This window comes from Mustela nivalis (assembly GCF_964662115.1).
Source record: "Mustela nivalis genome assembly, chromosome: 18".
NCBI classification, from domain to species: domain Eukaryota; kingdom Metazoa; phylum Chordata; class Mammalia; order Carnivora; family Mustelidae; genus Mustela; species Mustela nivalis.
The window spans coordinates 43330517-43352140 of NC_139037.1; the positions used below are offsets into that span (position 1 = coordinate 43330517).

A 21624-nucleotide genomic window follows, 5' to 3' on the forward strand; every position below is an offset into this window, starting at 1 on the left:
CACTCAAACAACTCCAGTTACAAAGAGGCCGTGGGTACTGGAACAACGGGGGACACAATACCCTCCCACCCCCACTCACAGTCTCACACTCTGTAGCACCAACCATCGACTCGCCTGCGCCCACGATCACAGATACGACGTGCACAGTCACATCAGATGACAGCCTCACGCTGTATGACAACCAACCACCATCTCGCACCTAGAGTCACACCGAGGGCCTGGGAACCGACGTCCGGGTGACCCACAGCCCACTCCTCAGCCCATTCCCTACCTGCAGAAGTCAACTGCGGAAAGACCCCGTCACTGCTCCGAAGGCTCGGGCAATCTCTATTTCGGCCCACCTCCTGCCTTAAGAGTCTGATGGGAACCCACCCCCGCGGGCCCGGAAAGAAGCGACTGGGCCTCCGGAGGACACAAAGGGACCGCCGGCCCTGTGCTCGCAGGGGCCACTGGGAAATGTAGTCCAGACAAAAAAAAAAAAAAAAAAAAAAAAAGCGGCGCTGCAGAGTCCGACTGCACTGGCGCGGCGCAGTTCGGAGGTTAGTAACGCAGCCCCTCTGCCCCGGGTCCTCCCCACGCCGGGCTGTTCCAGGCCCTGCAGAGGGAGCCTAAATCTCACCTCGGATCCGGTGTCCGCCAAAGGAACCGGGTCGAGCGTCAACTAGACGGACTGGGACTGAAGTGCGCAGGCACAAGTGCTTGGTCCACCTCCCTTTGCAACGGGGCGGAGAACTTAGAGACGCCGAGTAGCCGCAGGGGGTGCGGTTCGTGTGTGCGGTCCGCACCAACGGGGTGAGGGACGTGCTCCTACAATTGAGCTGGGGTACCCGAAAAAACTGTGTGGGACAGGGAGAGCGGAGAGTAGAGTGCGCAGGTGCATTGTAATTCCACCCAGCTCCGCCTTCCCTCGGGCGTTTTTGGTTAGGAATGGGTTAGCTTGAAGATCCGAAGGGAGTGAGTCACCCTTTGTGTACGGTTCTTGTATTTGTGATTTGGTGATTATGGGTGTGAATGTGTCCCCCCATCCCTTACTAAAATGGCTCTTCTGCTGGGTATCTTCAAAGTTCCCTTACTCTGTCCTTTCAGATATTAATGTCACACCTCCACAAAGGCCTTCCCTGATCACACCTCTCTGACCGCCTTAATCTGATCTATACTCCCTTAGAACAATAGCGCTTGTATTTTAAATTTTTATTTATTGTCTCCCCACAAGTTCTATCACAGAACTAATTTTGTGAGTTGCTGCATGACCCTTTGATTCTGTCATTGTGTGTGTTTCTGTGTAAAACTCTGGGTGTTAGGGTGGGTATGCTGGTTTTCTGTGACCATGTGTAAGGTTGTATTATTGTGTGACATTTGTGGTGTTACCTGAGAGAATGTGTTATACAGAAAGGGACTGACTGGTGGAGAGTGGGGTAAGAATGTAATAGGAGGGGCGCTTGGGTGGCTCAGTGGGTTAAAGCCTCTGCCTTCGGCTCAGGTCATGATCCCAGGGTCCTGGGATCGAGCCCCACATCGGGCTCTCTGCTCAGCAGGGAGCCTGCTTCCTCCTCCCTCTCTCTCTGCCTGCCTCTCTGCCTACTTGTGATCTCTATCTGTCAAATAAAATAAATAAAATCTTAAAAAAAAAAAAAAGAATGTAATAGGATAGTGTGTGTGACAGGTCCTGAGCACTAGTCTAATGGATGTGGATAGTGATTGAAGTTTTTCTCTGAGGTATCTAATTAGAAAGTACCAACTGTGTGCCAGATGCTCTTCAAGGTGCTGGGATAGACATAGACAAAATAAACTTTAAAAAATCGCTAATAGAATACTAATGAGCAGAAGGACAACCTCAAGAGGCTAAAATATATGTATGATTGAATAACAAATAGAAATCTGGATCTACACAAGGGAATGAAGAGCATTAGAGATGATAACTGTAGGGTAAATATGTAAGACATTTTTATTAATTAAATCGCACCAGTTACTGTTGAAAGAAAAACAATGTAGCTTTGGATATATATGGAAATCATAGAGTAACAATAGCAGAAAGGCCAGGAGAAGGGAAGGAAGTGGAAATAAACATAGTAGAAGTGGAAATAAACTATCCTAAGTTTACTACATTCTTTTTTAAAGATTTTATTTATTTATTCGTCTGAGAGAGTGCACACATGAGCAGGGAGGAGGAACAGAAGGAGAGGGACAAGCCAACTCTGCACTGCATGCAGAGCCCTACATGGGGCTCGATCTCTGAACCCTGAAATCACAACCTAACCCAAATTCAAGAGTCAGACACTTAACTCAGCCATCCAGATACCCCCAAGGTTCCTACATTCTTTGTGAAGTAATATAGTATCACTTGAACAAACACTGTAACAAGTGAAAGATTTTCACTCTAAGCCCTACGGCAACCACTAACCTAACAAAATAAAAAGTTATAGCTAATAGTCCAACAAGGAAGATAAAGTAGAATCCAATTATCATAAATCACTCAATCCAAAAGAAGTTAGAGAAGGGAACAAAAACCAGATGGGAAACAAATTGCAAAATGGAAGGCTTATATCAATTATCAGACTAAATATAATTTACTGAACATCCAATTAAGAGGCCCAGAGTTTCAGATGGGATGAAAAAGTATGACTCAACCACATGCTGCCTCTGAGAAGTTAAATAGAACTCTACCAATAGTTAGAAATACAAGGATGGAAATACACCATGGTAATGCTGTGTAGAGAAAGCTGGAATAACCTCAGATTTTTCTTAGATGTGACAACAAAAGCACAAGCAACCAAAGGGAGAAAAAAAAACAGATATATTAGACTTCCTCAAAATTAAAAACATTAACAAGAAAGGACTTTATCAAAGGACATGATCAAGAAAGTGAAAAGAGCCTACAGAATGGGTAAAAATATTTGTAAATCATGTATTTGACAAGGATTTAATATCAGTATATAAAGAACTCCTAAAGCGCAACAAGAAGACAATCCAATTAAAAGATGAGCAAAACACTTGAATTTATATTTCTCTAAAGAAGATAAAAATGGCCAATAAACACAAAGAGGCTCAATATTATTAAAAATGCAAATAAAACTATGAGATACCACTGTATACCTACTAGGATCAGTATTATCAAAATAGCAAATATTGATGAGGACATGTATAACTTAAAAGCTTTGTATGATGATGTTAAGAATATAAAATGGTGCAGCTGCTATAGAAAACAGTTCGTCAGTTCTTCTAAAGCTTAGGTTTACCATATGACCTAGCAATTCCACTCCCAAAAGAATTGAAATCAGGGGCTTGAACAGATACTTGTATTCCAGCGTTCATTATAGCATTATTCAAAATAGCCAAAAGGTGGAAACAACCCAAGTATCCATGAACAGATGAATGGATAAACAAATGTGGTATGTACATACAATGGAATGCTATTCAGCCATAAAAAGGAATAAAGTTTGAGAACACATTACTACATGGATGAACCTTGAAACAATTATACAAAGTATAAATCATACACAAAGGGACAAATATTGTATTCTGCTTAAATGAGATATTTGGATTAGGCAACTTCATAGAGAAAGAAAATAGTAGTTACCAGGAGCTGTGGGGAAGGAGGGATTGAGAGTTGATTGCTTAGTATGTTTAGTGATTATAGAGTTTCCATTTTGGATGATAAAAATTTTGGAAATAGACAGTATTAGTGATTGTACAACATTGTGAATGCACTTAATGCCACTGAATTGTACACTTAAAAAATGTTAAAATGGCAAATTTTGTTAAACATTTTATATTAATATAAAATTTAATAATGTAACATACCAAAAATTGAATTGTACACATTAAAAGTTTGAATTGTATGATAGGTGAGTTGTATCTCAATAAAGCTGTTTAAAAAAACTGGAGTAGCTGTATTAATGTATACAACATAGATTTCAGAACAAAAAATATAGGGATAAAGAAGATCATTTCATAATAATGAAGGTCAGTTCATCAAAAGAAAATAACAATCATAAATGTTTATGCATCTAACAATACTTTCAAAATACATGAAACAACAACTGACTAAACTGGAAGAAAAAGAAAAATCCACAATGGTAAATCAGAGTCCAATACCACTCTCAGTAATTGCTAGAGGGGCACGTAAGTGGCTCAGTGGGTTAAAGCCTCTGCCTTCAGCTCAGGTCACATGATCCTAGGGTCCTAGAATGGAGCCCCGCATAGGGCTCTCTGCTTGGCAGGGAGCCTGCTTCCCTTGCTCTCTCTCTGCCTGCCTCTCTGCCTACCTGTGATCTCTATCAAATAAATAAATAAAATCTTAAAAAATAATAATTTCTAGAACAAGTAGAAAGAAAATAAGCTAAAACATAGAAGATTTGAAAAACACTGTCATTTGAGCTAATTAATATTTACAGGGCACTACAACCAACAAATGAAAAAAAATACTCATTTTTTTCAGGAGTACATGGAGCATATACAAAGAATATATTCTGGACCACAAAACAAACCTCTTTCCAAAATGAAACTGAATTAGCAATCAATAGCTGAGGGGCACCTGGGGTGGTTCGGTCAGTTAAGCATCTGCCTTTGGCTCAGGTCATGATCTGAGGGTCTCAGGATCCAGCCCCACGTGGGACTCTCTACTCAGCGGGGAGTCTCCTTCTCCCTCTCCCTCTGCCCATGCTCTCGCTTGATCTCTCTCAAATAAAAAAATCTTAAAAAAATAAATAGCTAAAAAATATGTGGATAATTCTCTAATATTTGAAAACATACATTTTAAATAACCTGTGGATTTTAGAAAGTATTTTGACCCAAAAGAAAATGAAAACATAAAAATTATGGGATGCCACTGAAGCAGTAATCAGGAGGAAATTTATAGAATCAAATACTCTACTAGCAAAGAAGAAATCAAAGTCTTAAACCCATGACTTCATTTTCCACTTGAACATACCAGAAAAAGAGCAAATTAAACATAATGCAAGTAAGAAAAACAAAGGAAATAATAAATATCAGAGCAGAAATCGATGAAATAGAAAACTGAAAAATAAAGATAAACCAATGCAACCTAAAGGTAATTCTTTGAGAGTAATAAATATAAAACTAGCCATACTGAAGAGGAAAGAAAGGGAAATAACAAACTAACGCAAACCAGAAACGAGAGAGGTGCCATCACTACAGATTCTAACATTAAAAGGATACTACAGTATATCACAGCAACTTTAATCGAATAAACAACTTAGATGAAATAGATTTCTTGACAGACATGAATTATTAAGCCTTACTAAAGAAAGTAGTTAACCTGGGGCGCCTGGGTGGCTCAGTGGGTTAAGCCTTTGCCTTTGGCTCAAGTCATGGTCTCAGGGTCCTGGGATCGAGCCCCACATGGAGCCCCACATTGGGCTCTCTGCTCAGCTGGGAGTCTGCTTCCACCCCCTCTCTCTGCCTGCCTCTCTGCTTACTTGTGAATTCTCTCTCTCTCTCTCTCTCTGTCAAATAAATAAATAAATTTAGAAGAAGAGAGTAGTTAACCTGACTAGCCCTTATATCTATTAAATAGCATTTGTAATTAAAAACCTTCCTGAAAAAATAAAAATAAAAATACCAGTCCCAGATAGCTTCACTGCTAAATTTTATTACACATTTCTATTTAATTTTAATTTCTAGTAAACATTTTAAATTCTCTTAAGCATTTGAAGAAAAAAATGATGATTCTATACTCTTTCAGGATACTGAAAAGAGGGGAAATCTTCTCAACTCACTCTAGGAGTTATCTAGACAAAAATACTACCCCCTCCCAAAAACCACAAACAAACATCCCTCATGAATTATTAATAAAACTTTAGCAAATTGAATCCAACAATATATAAAAATGATAATGCACAATGGCCAGGTGATGTCTGTCTCAGGAACCTAAGATTGGTTTAAGATTTGAGGCCCAGTGTAATTCACTATATTACTGAAGTAAAGGGAAAAAAGAGAAAATCAGTATTACCATCTAATAGATGCAGGAAAAGTATTTGACAAAAATCAACATCCATTTTTAATAAACACACTTACTAGGAAAAGAAAAAACCTTCCTAATTAAAAGCCATCTAGCAGGGGTATCTGGGTGGCTCAGTGGGTTAAGCCTCTGCCTTCAGCTCAGGTCATGATCCCAGGGTCCTGGGATCGAGCTCCACGTCGGGCTCTCTGCTCAGCAGAGAACCTGCTTCCTTTTCTCTTTCTCTCTCTCTCTCTCTCTCTGCCTGCTTCTCTGCATACCTGAGACTTCTGTCAAATTAAAAAAAAAATCTTTAAAAAAAAAAAGCCATCTAGCAAAAACCTTTCAACTACCATTTCACGGAACAACACTGCATACTTTCCCTCTAAGATCAGATACAGGGCAAAGATATCCCTACATCTATTCAATCTTTTTTTTTAAATTTTAATTTTAATTTTATTATTTTTATTATTTTTTAATTACATTTATTTTCAGCATAACAGTATTCATTATTTTCTCACCACACCCAGTGCTCCATGCAATCCGTGCCCTCTATAATACCCACCACCTGGTACCCCAACCTTGTATTGAAAGTTTTTGCCAGTGAAATCAGAAAAGAAACAGCATTCAGATTTGATAATGTAATGAAGAGTCTAATTCTATTTTTTGATGTTTGACTGCTCACAGATTGGAAAAAAAAAACCACATTTTTTTTTAAACAAGACCCTTGACACAAAGGGAAATCTATCTAGGGTTCATTTCTTTTAGAGTAATTTATCCTAACTTAAAGACAGATTGCCTTACATGTAACAGCTATGTACAAAGAAGTTATAAAATTATCCTTGGTTTAACAATGATAAATGAAAAACATTAAAATTATCCAATCAAACAAGGTAAACAAGGATTTTTGTTGTTCTGTTTTTGTTAAACAGAGCAAAATAACTTACAGAGTATATAAAGATAAAAGCTGAAAAGCATATTACTAATGGAAATGGGTATTTTCACAAAACCGGTATTTTTCCCCAGCCCATCTCCATTTGATGTTAATTAGCATTTAGGTTTTTTTTTTTTAAAGCAATATGCTCATGCACGTACACTAATTTATGTACAATAAGGGAATAGGGAAGAGGAAAATGAAAGACCAGAAAAACCATATGGTAACAGTTAAGATGTGGTGGAACCAAATTGCATTTTTCTAATTGAGGATGTCTTCTTTGTCTGGAGGAACACAGTTCTGGAGTAATGTAGCAGATCCCTTTTTAGGGATCTGTCTGCTGTTAGAACACATCAATTATATTTTCATCATCCATTTCCAACGGTGCAGATGAGTCTGTTTCACTGATTGTCTGCCTGTCAAATCAGAATCTAATTCACCTCATTAACAAACCCTATTGTTCACAGTAGGCTTTCATTTATACTAAGTATTGTATGCCCTCTTAATCTTAAAACTGCACCACAGGACCATCCTATTTCACCACCTCCAAGTGAATATGATCATTGTTCTCAATCTTGACTCATTCCTTGGGCTGTTTGCCAGCTGCATGGTGGTCTAGAGTCTCCTCAGCTGCTGCCTCACCAGGCGTGCACAGAAGGAGCATGCAAGCAGCATGGAGAGTGGCAGAAGTTCCTGGTTTTTAAGCCTCACTCTTCCTCTTTCCTCTTGTGCCCACAAGCTCAGGTGCTCCCGCCTTTGGCACTTGCAGATTTAAACCCCACAAGTCCTGCCAATTTCAGTTCCTTGCTTTTGCAAACCATTTGCAGACTTTCTTGTGAAGCCTACCCTGCTTCTCCTAGTAAGCTTCATTATGTGAGTAATAAAACTTTCATACCCTCTTGGGATGTGTGTATGTGTGTGTGTGTGTGTGTGTGTATGTGTGATCATCAGTCTTAATATGCCAACCAAATTTTATGGGTAGTACCTGAAAATTGGAAAAGAAATGGGTATCACTATTTCCAACAATTAGGAATAGGTACCGATGTCTTTTTTCATAGGTGACATGATCATCTATGTAGAAAATCCAATGGAACCTCCAAAATTGTAGTAGAAACACTAAGTGACCTTAGCAAAGTAACAGGCTACAAGATCAATGTACAAAAATCAATTGTATTTCTATATGCTGGCAAGGAACAACTGGAAATTAAAATTTTTAGAAATGCCATTTACAATAGCATCAAAAAATCTGAAATACTTGGGGATAATTCTGACAAAAGATTTCACTACCTTCAAAAACTACACAATATTCCTGAGAGAAATGAAAGAGGATCTAAATGGAGATATATACTGTGTTCAGGGGTCACAAGATTCACCATTTTAAGGATGTCAGTTCTTTCCAAATTCATCTGTATTTTCAACACAATTGCAATCAAAATCTCGAGGTTTTCTTTTTCCATTCCTGTGTTTTGGTATAAACTGACAAATTCCTTCTAAAACCTTTCCGAGGTGTTCACCTAAAAGAAATCGAAATCTAGTCCACACAAAAAACTTTACACAAATGTGTACAGCAGCTTTAGTTATAATGGCCAAAAGTTTAAAACAACTCATGTTCTTCAATGAAAGTGTAGTACATTCACACTGAAGACTACTCAGCAACAAAAAGGAATGAATTACTTACACATGTAACAACATATCTGAATCTCCAGGGAATTAAGCTGCATGAAAAACCAATGCCTATATTACATATTTTATCATTCCATTTATTTAATATTCTTGAAAGGTTAATGAGAGAACAGATAAGGGTTGCCTGGCCTTAAAGAGGAGGCTGGGGGCAGAAATGACATAGGGGTGGCTATAAAAAGACACATGAAATATCTTTGTAATGATGAAAATATTTTAAATCTTGACTGTGTCAATGTCAATATCCAGGTTGTGATATTATATATCATATTATATATAGTTTTGGGAGATGTTGTCATTGGGAGAAACTGGATAAAGGGCACATGGGATTTCTGGATTATGTCTTACAACTGTATGCAAATCTAGAATGATCTCAAGTAAAAAATTAAAATAAAAAAAAAGGTAGGCCAAAAAAGTAAATAAATTCTAAAGTGGTAGACCAAAACCCAACTACATTAAATGTAAATTCACTAAATATGTCAAATTAAAGAAGATTGTCATTATTTTTAAAATAATGCTGTTTAATAACATATGCATTTTAAAAAATAGGTTAAAAGCAAAAGGGTAGAAAGAGATAAACCATGCACTAACCAAAAGAAGGATGGTGAAACTATAGTAATATCAATATAGGCCAGACAAAAAAGCAATTATTATAAGGAGAAAATTCTATAAGGGACTGTTGGATCAATCCATAAGAAAAGTTACCACAACTCAAAATATATATCATCCAATAAGAGAGCTTCAAAATCTGTAAAGCAAAGTTAACAGAAATCAAAGGAGAAATAGACAAATCTACAAGCATAAAAAAATCAGGATGCTGGATGGACATAGAACAATTAATTCTGTTCTTTTATCATCTCTAAATAAAATGATAAGCAAAAATAATTCTTATAATAATTCAGTAGACAGAAAAAAATTACTATTGGTAGAGACAAAAGACAAGCAAAACTTATTTGGAGGACTTGTTCTGTCTTATGCAGTGTTTGGGAGTCTCTTGTCCCTTCTTAGATATATATTCACACTACTCTGAAAAAAAAAAAAAATGCCCTTTATCGCCTAGTGAAAGGAAGACTATCTTCTACTGCATCCTAGAGGTAACATAGTCATGTGGCCTTTATATAGCTTCATGGTAAGCTTATGAGTCAGAATCCTCTCTGATACCTTCGACAACCACAAGGTCTTGATATTTAGCATGCTGTAGTCTGCAGCATTTTGTTCTTTGTGAACATACCATAGCAGAAAAACACTGGGTTAGTGTTGTCATAGATATTTTCTCCATTTTAGTCTCTACTGCAAAATTATTGCAGTCTTCAATTTTCATGGTCAATAGTTTTTTTAATTTTTCTGGAGTCAGAGCCAAACGCACAGGAAATGCTGAAAAAAAGAGTGAGATCTTTGGAGCAGAAGTGACATATAGCCTGCTTTGTTAGATTTTTAGGTTTTTGCTCCTGGTTATTTCTCTACTTTCCCCCGTAGACTTTCCACTCCCGACATGACCTTTCCATTTGATGGCTCCATGTCTTTGCCCTCTTCAACAGTATCTTTCTAAATTACCAGTATCACCTTTGTCCATGTAACACACACTGAATATGGAGTAACACAGAATTAAAAAGCATGGGTGTTTCAGTAATATGGATTCACAGAGCTCTAAAATTCCTCCCATTTAATATCTTGGTGACTGTGGTTTATTGGTAATCTTTAAGTTTCAATATTGTAACAGGGGCCAGTCAGAAACGCAGAAACACACAAAGAATTAACAGAAGGACACGGTCTCTGAAAAAACCGCAGGATTCGAATCAAACGGTTACAAGAACGTACACCGCGACCATGGACACACAGATGATCGCGAATTCGCATGACTCCCAAAGTCACTGGATCTCAGAGTCTCTCGACTCCGCAGACACCCTACCCCAAGTTCCACGGCCGATATCTCCCACACACGGTCACACAACGCCACTCCTCTTTTTCTGACTGCCGCCAGAAGCTTGAGACTCAAGCTGGCCCGTCTAGTCCCTCCACAGACCCCTAATTTTTTCGCCCACCTTCACCCCACTGAAGTCCGGGAGGGGCCTGGACCAGATGGAACTACACCGACTCAGCGGCGCTTCCTTCACGGATCATGCACCATAACCCCGGGAACAGGAGACCCAGCCAACCATAAGGAGCAAGAGACTTTTCGCAGAAAATTGACTTGGCCGTGAAGACCTCTGGGAAATGTAGTTCGTATCCTAAAGTTGTGCACCCGTTCAGATTCTCCTCAGCACCAAGTTGCACTCCCGGGCTCCGAGTGGAGTGCCCGGCTCAAGCGAAGCAGCTGCAGCAAAACTCAGCTGAACCTCCTCGGCAGATCTGGACGTCCTTAAACGCAGCGGTAGATTATTCCCGCTACTCGCCGGCAGGAAAGCCGACCCGCCCCCGCCTGTGAGCCGCGGGGGCCTCTGGGAAGCGTTGGCCGGCGTCTAACGGACCGAAGCTCGTGCTGCCCTCAGGCACAGCCGGCGCTGACCTTAGAGGCTCCTCAGACTCGGTCCGCACCGGCGGTGCCACTTGGGCGGCACTGAGGTGTGGAACTGTGCCTGTCTCCGCGGGTTCGCTGGTGAGTCTCCGGGAGGCCGCGAGCTCTGAGTCCGGGACCCTTTGTGCTGGTTGGGAGTAGGGGCCTGCGGACCCGCTGCCTGTGGTGCTGGAGGAGGATGCCGGCCGGGCTGCACGGGTGCGGCTGGTTTCCCGAGACCGTGGGAGGGGCCCGTGAAGGACTGGGAGTGTAGCGTGATGTGACTGTTTGCCAGACATTTGTTTGCGACAGAGTGTGGCCGTGAGACCGTGTGTGAGCGGATTTGGGGGACGTGCTTTTCCTTCTGTTTCATTATGGACATGGATGCGAACGTGCGTGATGTGGGATCGTGAGTGCTTGAGAAGCTCCGTGGAGGAAAGGTAGAGCGCGGCTGTGTGTGTGTGTAGATTTGTGCGGCTTTTTATACCAGGGCTTCATTTCTTTGGTTTATGGTAATTGGAAATACGTTTTTATGAGAGCTACCAATAGCCCCAACACTTTTAGTATTTATTTATCTTAAATTTTATTTTTGTGTATTAGCCTCGTTGTTTTATGTGCGTACTAACTTCTTGTCCCTTGTCCCCGACTGCCCGCCCCAATCGCAAAATATAGAAAAGCTCAAAGAAAATAAAAATCATTCCGAATTCTGCCAGCAACTATCAAAATTGACTTACCATCTTTACCCCCTCTGTGAACACATACACACCCATTCATTTATTAACATATATGTGCATAATAGCTTGGAAATTGTTATTACACTATACATACAGTTCTGTAACCTACCTTTGTCGTTTAACAATACACCGTATCTTTCCATTTAAATTTATGTCGTCATTTTAAAGTTTTTCATGCCATACATTTTAATACATTTACCCCTTTTGATGGGTAATTTGTTTTATCCAGTTTCTTGCCATTATGAACAATGGGTTTATCAGCAATTAGTTGTCATATGTTATAATGCGCTTTTCTAATTTGTGTGTGTGTGTGGGGGGAGGAGACAGGTTCCTGGAAGTGTAACTAATTGGGCAATATGTATGTGTTTATTAAAGAGTCCCTAAGGGGCGCCTGGGTGGCTCAGTGGGTTAAAGCCTCTGCCTTCGGCTTGGGTCATGATCCCAGGGTCGTGATCCTGGGGTCCTGGAATCAAGCCCCACATCTGGCTCTCTGCTCAGCGGTGAGCCTGCTCCTCCCCGCCTTCTCTGCCTGCCTCTCTGCCTACTTGTGATCTCTGTCTGTCAAATAAAATCTTAAAAAAAAAAAAAAAAAAGATTCCCTAAGTCTATCTCCTGTAAGGTTCAAATAATTTACACTATTATTGGCATAGTATAAGATTGCCTATATCCATACATCCTGATAACAATGGTTATCTGCTATTAGTAATTTTTGCTAACTTCATAGATAAAATTTTCTTAATTTGCAGTTGTTTGGTTACTACTGGTCAAGCATTTTATTTATTTATTTGACAGACAAGAGATCACAAGTAGGCAGAGAGGCAGGCAGAGAGAGGGGGGGGGGTGCAAGCTCCCTGCTGAGCAGACAGCCCGATGCAGGGCTCGATCCCAGGACCCTGAGACCATGATCTGAGCTGAAGGCAGAGGCTCAACCCACTGAGCCACCCAGGCGTCCTTGGTCAAGCATTTTAAAAATCGTTTTTTGTGTGTGTGAATTATGTATTTCCCAAAATGTTCTTCTAAAGCAGTATTCTGTTTTCAAATTTATTTTCTAGATTCTTCAGGTATTCATTTATTCATCAACATACCATTTATTGACTGCTATCTGTGTGACAGGAACGGTTCTAGATGCTTCAGGTATAGCGCTGAACAAAAGAGAAACACTCTGCTGTCATGGTACTTACATTGTCGTGGTCCAGATAATAAATGAGGTGAGTTAAATATCACATATATTCAGCAGTGAAAAATATTAAGAGAAAAGGTAAAACAAAAACATACAGCATTTGAGAAGGGAATTAGAGTTTTAGATGGGGTAGCCAGGAAAGGCATCCTGAAAAGGTAATAATAAAGATTTGAAGGAAGTAAAGGGGCTATTTATGCATATAATTGAGGAGGCTATTTATGCATATAGTCTAGGCAGCATGGACAACAATTTAAAAAGTCTTGAGGTGGGACAAACCGTAAGTGACTCTTAATCTCACAAAACAAACTGAGGGTTGCTGGGGGGAGGGGGGGTCCAGAGAGAGGGGTGGGGTTATGGCCATTGAGGAGGGTATGTACTGTGGTGAGTGCTGTGAAGTGTGTAAACCTGGCGATTCACAGACCTGTACCCCTGGGTATATAAATACATTATATGTTTATAAAAGAATTAAAAAAAAAAGTCTTGAGGTGGGAACATGTCTGTTACAGCAAAGAGGTTGGTGTGGCTGAAAAAGAGCAAATGAAATGAAGACTAGTGAGAAATGAGAGAAGGGAAGTGGAGGGAAGGAGGCAGATCAGGTTGAATCTTATGGGCCATATTTTGATTTTGGCTTTCACTGTGAATGAGCTGGGAAGCTGTTGGAGACTTTTGATCATGGGAGTGATCTTATCTGCTTACGATATAAGTGGATCACTTTGGCTGCTCTGATAAGAGAACTATAGGAGGAAGGCTGCAGTGGGGGGTCAAGGGCAGAAGCAGAAAGACCAATTAGGAATACAATACAATAAGTACAATAATCTAGTGAAAAGATGATGATCTGAACCAGAGTAGTAAAAATGGTGAGAAGTCATGTATTCGATATAATTTAAAGATGGAGCTGATACAGTTTGCTGATGGAACTAATGTGGAATGTAACTGTGACAAGATAACAAAACATTTTTTAATCTGAGCAACTTGAAGAATAGAGGTATCATTAACCGAGAAAGGAAAGACAGTAGGAAAAACTGACTTGGGGCATAGGGAGATAGTGAGATTTCAGTTAGGAATTTAGTATATGCAGCATGGGATGTCTACTAGACATCCAAGTAGAGATATTAAGTTGGCAGTATGATATATAAGTCTGAAGTTCAAAACGATCTAAGATCTAGGTTGAAGACATAAATTTGGGTATTATCAGTATATAAATGATATTTAAAGTGTATTTACTGAATGAGATCAGTTAGAGGGTAAGATAGATAGAAAAAGGTAGAGGGCTCAGTCCAACAAAGTCTGGGAAATGAGGAGGAACCAGCGAAGAGGATTGACAGGAGCTAGTTAGAACGGCTGGAGGGAATATAGGTGAGTTTGATTTCCTGGAAACAAAAGGAAAAATATGTGTTAAAAAGAACCGTGTCAGTCCTGCTGATAGGACTATGAGGACTGAGAAAAGAATGTTGACATTAGTAGCATGAAAGTCATTGGTGATCCTGAAGATCAGTTTCAGTGGAGTATGGGGCTAAAGAGAGAAATGGAGAAGAAAATTGGAGCTACATGGGGCATCTGGGTGGCTCAGTGGGTTAAAGCCTCTGCCTTCGGCTCAGGTCACAATCCCAGGACCCTGGGATCAAGACCCACATGGGGCTCCATGCTCAGCAGGGAGCCTGCTTCCTCCCCGTCCCCCGCCTCTCTGCCTACTTGTGATCTCTGTTAAATAGATAAAATCTTTAAAATTAATTAATTTTTTAAAAAAATGGAGCTACAAAGTATAGACAACCCTTCAAGTTTTTCTCTGTAAATGGAAAAGGGAGGGAAATGGAGGGGTAGATGGAGTTGGATTTAACCAAAGTGTTGGTTTCATGAACTAATTAGGAATAATGTGAGAGGCAAGAGTGTCTAAGTTGGTAGGAATTAATTATATTGATTGACTGTGAATTTTAGTCCAGATAGGTAGAAAAGTCAGGATAGGAAGGTGAGGGACAGTGGAAAATTGGTAGAACAGAGGAATGGAAGTTCTGATGGGGTTGGAGAACTGTTGGGTTGGTTGTAAAGTGGAGAGATTGGAGGATATTTGCCCTTTAGTTGTCCACTGTTTTCAAAATAGAACTGTCTTCCTTTTTACCAACATACCAGTTTAAGAAAACATGAGAGATTATCAGCTACATTTCAGTAGGGGTTACAAAATGATTTCTATCTATATCCCTTCTTCATTTACTGGCTGGAATATTTTTTTAAAGAAAAAATTTCTGTCATCAACTCTTTGGTTACATTGAGGAAGGTTTTTATAGGAAAAGTAAAATAAATTGATTCTTTCCCTTTTTAGGTTTTCAGGCTATTGAATTGATTTCTTAGCATTTCCCAGTGAATGATTATTTTACTGTTATATACACATCAATTTTGATATTGTGGTTATTTCCTTTGTGAAGCTCAAATTTTACCATCTTTGGTTATCTCTTTGAGAGGCCTCTAAGTCTTTTCAACACATCTCCAGAAGTCTTTGATAATGTTCTACATTCTGGTATGAAGGGTTATTCCAAGATCATTTTGAACATTTCCTGCCCTAGGCATGGAATCAAGCATTTCTTTATGGTCAACTAATCTACAGCAAAGCAGGAAAGAATATTCAATGGAAAAAAGAAAGTCTTTTCAGTAAGAATGTTACTTGGGTTATTTGGGTTACTTGTGTGTTAAATGGGTACTTTTTTTTTTTTTAAGGGCACAAACTACCAATATTTACTCAATAAGAAATAATCTGAATCGTATATTTATTAAGGAAATTGAATTTGTGTTTAAAAACCCATGATACTGGGGTGCCTGGGTGGCTCAGTGGGTTAAAGGCAGGGTCCTGGGATCGAGCCCTGCATTGGGCTCTCTGCTTAGCAGAGAACCTGCTTCCCCTTCTCTCTCTGCCTACTTGTGATCTCTGTCAAATAAATAAATAAAATCTTTAAAAACAAAATAAAACAGAAAAAAATCCATGATACCAAAAGCAAACAAAAGCAAGGAAGTTAAAAACAAACAAGTGGGACTACCTAAAACTAAAAAGCTCATGCACAGCAAAGGAGACCAAGAAAATGAAAAAGCAGTCTTCTAAATTAGAGAAAATATTTACAAATCACATACCTGATAAAGGAGTTTATAAATATATATAAAACTCAGTAGCAAAAAACCCCAAACCAATTTTTAAAATGGGCAGGAGAGCTAATAGGCATTTTCTCAAAAAAGACATACATATGACCAACAGGTACATAAAAAGATAAAGTGATATTCAGCAATTAGTGATCTGGAAGTGCAAATCAAAGCCACAATGAGGTGTCACCTCACATCTGTTAGAATGACTATTATTGAAAAGACAAGGAAAAGCAAGTGTTGGCAAGGATGGGAAGAAAAAGAAACACTTATGCATTGTTGATTGGAATGTAAATTGGTAGAGCCACTATGGAAAATAGTTGAAGGTTCCTCAATAAATTAAAAATATAAATGATCCAGCAGTTGTACTTCTTATTTATCTGAAGAAAACAAAAACACTAATTTAGAAAGATTCATGTACCCCCATGTTTGTTGCAGCATTATTTACAATAGCCAAGATACAGATACAACTTAAGTGTCCCATTGATAGATGAATATGTAAAGAAAACGTGTGTGTGCATGCACATGCACATACATACATACATACAATGGGATATTATTCAGTCATAAGAAAGGATGAAATCTTGCCATTTGTGACAACATGGATGGACCTCGAGGGCATTATGCTAAGTGAAATAAGAGAAAGAGAAGTACTATATAATTTCTCTTTTATGTGTAATCTAAAAAAATTAAAAAAACAAATGTCACTCTAAAATACCAAGATCATTGATAAAGAGAACAGACTGATGGTCGCTAGAGGAAGGGCATTGGGTAGAGGATGAGAGAAATAGGTGAAGGTTGTCAAAAGGTACAAACTTACGGTTTAAACTTAAGCCCTAGGGATGTAATGTACAGCATGGTGAATATAGGTAACAATACTGTATTGCATATGTGAAAGTTGCTAAGATGGTACATCTTAAAAGTTTTCATACAATAAAAAAAATTCTTGTAACTATGTAAGGTGATAGATGTTGACTAGACTTATTTTGGTGATCCTTTCACAATGTACTCAAATATTGAATCATAATATTGTACACCTGAAACCTGTATAAGGATGTATGTCAACTAGACTTTTTTTTTTTAAATATTTTATTTATTTGACAGATCACAAGCAGGAAGAACAGGAGAGGGAGAAGCAGACTCTCTGCTTAGCAGGGAGCCTGATGCAGGGCTCGATCCCACAACCCTTGGGATCATGACCTGAGCCAAAGGCAGACAGATGCTTAACTGACTGAGCCCTTCAATTATACCTTAATAAACAAAAAGACTTTCTAAAAAGGAAACTACACACCCAGAGAATTTCACAAGTGAAATCGCAAACATCTAAGGAAGAAATCATAACAATTGTATATAAACTTTCCCAGTTTATGTGAGCTGAACACTTGCCAACTCATGTTATGAGACCACCCTTACCCTGGTACCAAAACCAGACAGAGACAAGAAAAAAAAACTACACACTAATATTTCTTATGGACTAAAAACAAAAATCTTCAACATCGAAATGAAAAATTGAATCTAGCAATATAAAAAGGATAATATATCATGTCTAAATGGGTTCATTTTGGGAATACAAAATAATTTTTTTAAAGATTTATTTGAGAGAGAGAGCATAATCAGAGTTGGGGGGCAAAGGGAGAGGGAGAAAGAATCCTCAAGCAGACTCCCCACTGAGTGGGGAGTCCAATGTAGGGCTCAATTTCAGAAACCTGAGATCATGACCTGAGCCAAAATCAAGAGTTGGCCACTCAACTAACTGAGATACCCAGGCACCTCAAGATTAATTTTAAGTTCATTATTTGAAAATTAGTTACTGTAATTCACCAGAAGAGAGTAAAGAATTATATGATCATTTTGATAGATGCAAAAGAAGCACTTGACAAAATCCAGCATTTATTCATAAAAAAAATAATTCTCAGCAATTTAAGAGCAGAAGGGAATGTTCTTTATTAACGGTCAAAAAAAAAAAAAAAAAAACAACCCAAAAACAGCAAACCCAAATACTAGAGCTTACATTATACTTTGTGTTGAGATAATGCTTTACCTCTAAGATTGGCAACAAAGTGAAGATGTCCTCAGACCACCATTTTTCACCGTTCTATTGGAAGTCCTAACTAGTGCAATAAAGCAAGAGAAAGACAAAGACACACAAATCAGAAAGGAAGAAATACAGCAGTTTCTGTTGGAGACAACACAACTATTAAGATAGAAAACCTCAAAGAATCTACAAAAAAGCTCCTAGACCTCTTATATGAATTTAGCATGATTGTAGGATACATAATCAGTATATAAAGTTAAATCATTTTTATATTCCAGCAATGAACAATTGGAATTTGAAATAAAAATTTATTAGCATGCCCCAAAATAAAGTACTTAAAAATAAATCTCAGAATATGCATAGGCCTTGTATGCCAAAAATGAAAAAAACTATGATCAAAGAAATAAAACATAAGTGGAGAAATATACTATATTCATGAATTGAAAGACTCCTATTTTCATTTGATCTTTAATTTGATCTATAGATTAAACACAATCCCAGTCACGTTCCTAGCAATCTTTTTTATAGATAGCAATGAAGATGGAGGTAGAACTTAAAATGGAAGGCAGAATGAGACAAATTTATTTACATGTACTATTATATAAATGTAGGACCTAACTGTGTTGAAGGTGACATAGAAGAAACCCTCTTTAAATAAGAGCTCACATTTCTTTTCATCATTTGTAAGTCCTTAATGAAAATATAATTTTTTTGAACCATCCTTCCAGTTCACATACTGCTGCTATTAGAATTTTTTTTTTTTTTTTAATTTGAGAGAGAGAGCAAAGCAGGGGGTGCAGAGGAAAAGAGAATCCCAAGCAGATTCCCCACTGAATGGGAACCCAATGCAGGGCTTGATCCTAGCACCCTGAGATCATGACCTGAGCCTGATGTGGCTCTCAATCCCAGGACCCTGAAATTGAGACCTGAGCTGAAGGCAGACACTTAACCAACGGAGCCTGCTATTAGAAATTCTGTGATGAAATCCATCATGGGGCACCTGGGTGCTCTTTTGGTTAAGAAGGGAAAGAGGAAAGAGAGTAGAGGGAGTTCTGATTGGTGTCCACTCTTCAGCTAGTTGATGAATTCAGTTCACCATAAGCAATTGTTTTTAAATAAAATAATTCTCTTTTAGTCTATACCCATGCCCACCTTTTTTTTTTTTTTTTAAAGATTTTTATTTATTTATTTGACAGACAGAGATCTCAAGTAGGCAGAAAGGCAGGCAGAGAGGAGGAAGCAGGCTCCCTGCCGAAAGTGAGCCCCATGCGGGGCTAGATGCCAGGACCCTGGGATCATGACCTGAGCCAAAGGCAGAGGCTTTAACCCACTGAGCCACCCGGGCGCCCCCATGCCCACCTTTTAATAGACCGATGTCCACTACTAGAACTGGAACAGTCCTGACAACAGAATGTGCTGGTATGCACCTCCAGGCCCAAGGGGCTGCTATATTCAGGAGATAATATGCAGAAAAATAAAATATCACAAATTTTTCCATATCTCTTCTCCCCCAGTAAATACCTTAACTCCTGTTATCCAGTATTGTGTCACATTGTAACTCAGAGCTGCAAGGGTTGCTGGAAAAGCAGGTAACAGGAAAAGGAATAGAATTATCTTCACTGTCCTGGATCAATCATGATTCATCCTTGGAAGAATGTATATTGCCATGTGAAAAAATTAAAGTTTAGTTTTCAAGGAATAAAGTGAGGACAACTGGCTATTGTTGGTAACATTATCTGCCACATATAGCCTTTTAGAATATGCTGGCTCTCTCTCCTTAGCAAGGTATCAAATTTTCTTTACAGAATTTTGCACTGTTATTGCTGGGGAACTACTGAGACACCCATTTTATTCTGCTGTTCTCTCTTTCTCTCTCTCTTTTTTTATTTGAAAGAGAGAGTGAGAGAGGGAACACAAGCAGGGGGAATGGGAGAGGGAGAAGCAGGCCTCGAGCTGGGCAAGGAGCCCAATGTGGGGCTATATCCCAGAACTCTGGGCTCATGACCTGAGTGGAAGGCAGACACTTAACTGCTGAGCCACGCAGATGCCCCTCTGCTATTCTCTTTTAAGGATTGATTATAATGGTTCTAAGAATGTGGGGTTCCCAGGGTCACAGTGCTTATTAGTGGGAGAGAGACTAGAAAGCAAATCTTTGCTCCCAAGTCACTGTTCTTTCCTACTATAATTCATCTGTCCTAAAGCTTTTCTAAAAAGATGCTTTAAGAAAAAACTTCAAATGAGTGACAAAAATCAATTACAATCAACAACAACCAAAAAAATTTTTTTTACTTAGTAAAAGAAGATTAATTTTCTTTAAAGTAAAACTGGGAAAGAAACTGTGCACGGGGTGGAGGAGGACATCTGCGTTGTTCATTATATACTGTAGTACTGATTGCAATGGTATGTGTTTTCTTGATTAAATTTTATTTTGGAGAAAATAATAGGTGAATTTTTATTTTAAAATTTGAAATAATGCTACTAGACTTGTAATAATATGAAAAACTGTGTCCTGTTTCTTTTTTCCCCATCCCTAATTCCTGTTTCCAACGAGAAAGCACTTTTAGCTCCTAAAGCTCCTAAGTGTGATTTCTTAAATTTCTTCAATTTTTCCAAATCACATGTTTATCTTGTTATTATTTGATACTTTACAGATTTATATGTTTATTTTTTACTACGACAAGAATTTAACTCTCTTACCACCACCAATATCTCTGATACACATCACTCAGACACACAAACTACTTCTTACTCCTTCTTTGAAATATATTACCATTTTGGGCAAATTCCCATTTAGTTGGTAATGTCTCAATACATTAAAATAACTTAGGTATTTTGTCAATTTCATAATTTTCTTGGTTATGTTCTTTTATGAAGCTATATAGCTTACTGTTCCTTGTGAACTGTTTTGTTCTGTTTTCTCATACAGAGTTATTGACAAATTCATGGGACATCTCCCACATATGAGCTCTTATTCTGACCCACCTTATGCCTAAGCTATGCATGATCGTTCTAGTCATCCTTATACCTGTCAGCACCTCTGGTATGAATATTCTTGGCCTTTCTGCTGGATCCAAGAATCATTTACAGGGCGACCTTTAATCCACAGTGTGGGTGCAGGTTTCCGAAACCACTAAGCGTGCCTGGTCTAATGGCTTTTCTTCTCTTTCACAGCTTTGCCTTTTCAAGCCCTGTCTATTACCAGAAAGAGGAAATGACTGAATCCCAGGTAAGTTTTAAGTAGTATATTTGTTCTCTACTATATTCTGTAATGTGGTTTAAAAGGATTACAATAATCTGTACAGTAAATTGGAAAATACTATATAGATAAACTTTTTCAGAGGAATTAAAGTTGGAAGATTAAGACCAGGAAGAGTTAAAATATGGTAATGCAGAAAGGTATTCATCTAGAGAGATTAAAGTTGGGCTTCAGTTTTCAGTTTCATTATTATAGGTGAAACAAACCAGAGCAAAAATTCATGACATAA

The 21624-nt window shown here is 38.6% G+C and overlaps 2 protein-coding genes across 15 annotated transcripts in view; one reads left to right on the top strand and one right to left on the bottom strand.

The window, feature by feature from the left end:
* Window positions 1–10713, bottom strand: part of ZNF570 (zinc finger protein 570) — a 37980-nt gene extending 27267 nt beyond the window's left edge. For 4 of the 10 annotated variants that reach the window (XR_014305195.1, XM_082708933.1, XM_082708928.1 and 1 more), the window contains exon 1: window positions 272–610. The gene's annotated coding sequence lies outside the window, so the exon portion shown is untranslated. The other 6 variants (XM_082708935.1, XM_082708930.1, XM_082708931.1 and 3 more) reach the window with 6 other exon arrangements.
* Window positions 10714–11001: 288 nt separating this feature from the next.
* Window positions 11002–21624, top strand: part of ZNF569 (zinc finger protein 569) — a 54919-nt gene continuing 44296 nt past the window's right edge. For 4 of the 5 annotated variants that reach the window (XM_082708835.1, XM_082708834.1, XM_082708833.1 and 1 more), the window contains exons 1-3: window positions 11046–11169; window positions 12854–13009; window positions 21311–21365. Coding sequence is in view for 1 of the 5 variants with exons in the window: in XM_082708831.1 (XP_082564957.1) it covers window positions 13005–13009; window positions 21311–21365 (60 nt within the window). In the remaining 4 variants the exon portion in view is untranslated. Of the gene's footprint in view, window positions 11170–12853; window positions 13010–21310; window positions 21366–21624 lie in introns of all 5 variants that reach the window. The other variant, XM_082708831.1, reaches the window with a different exon arrangement.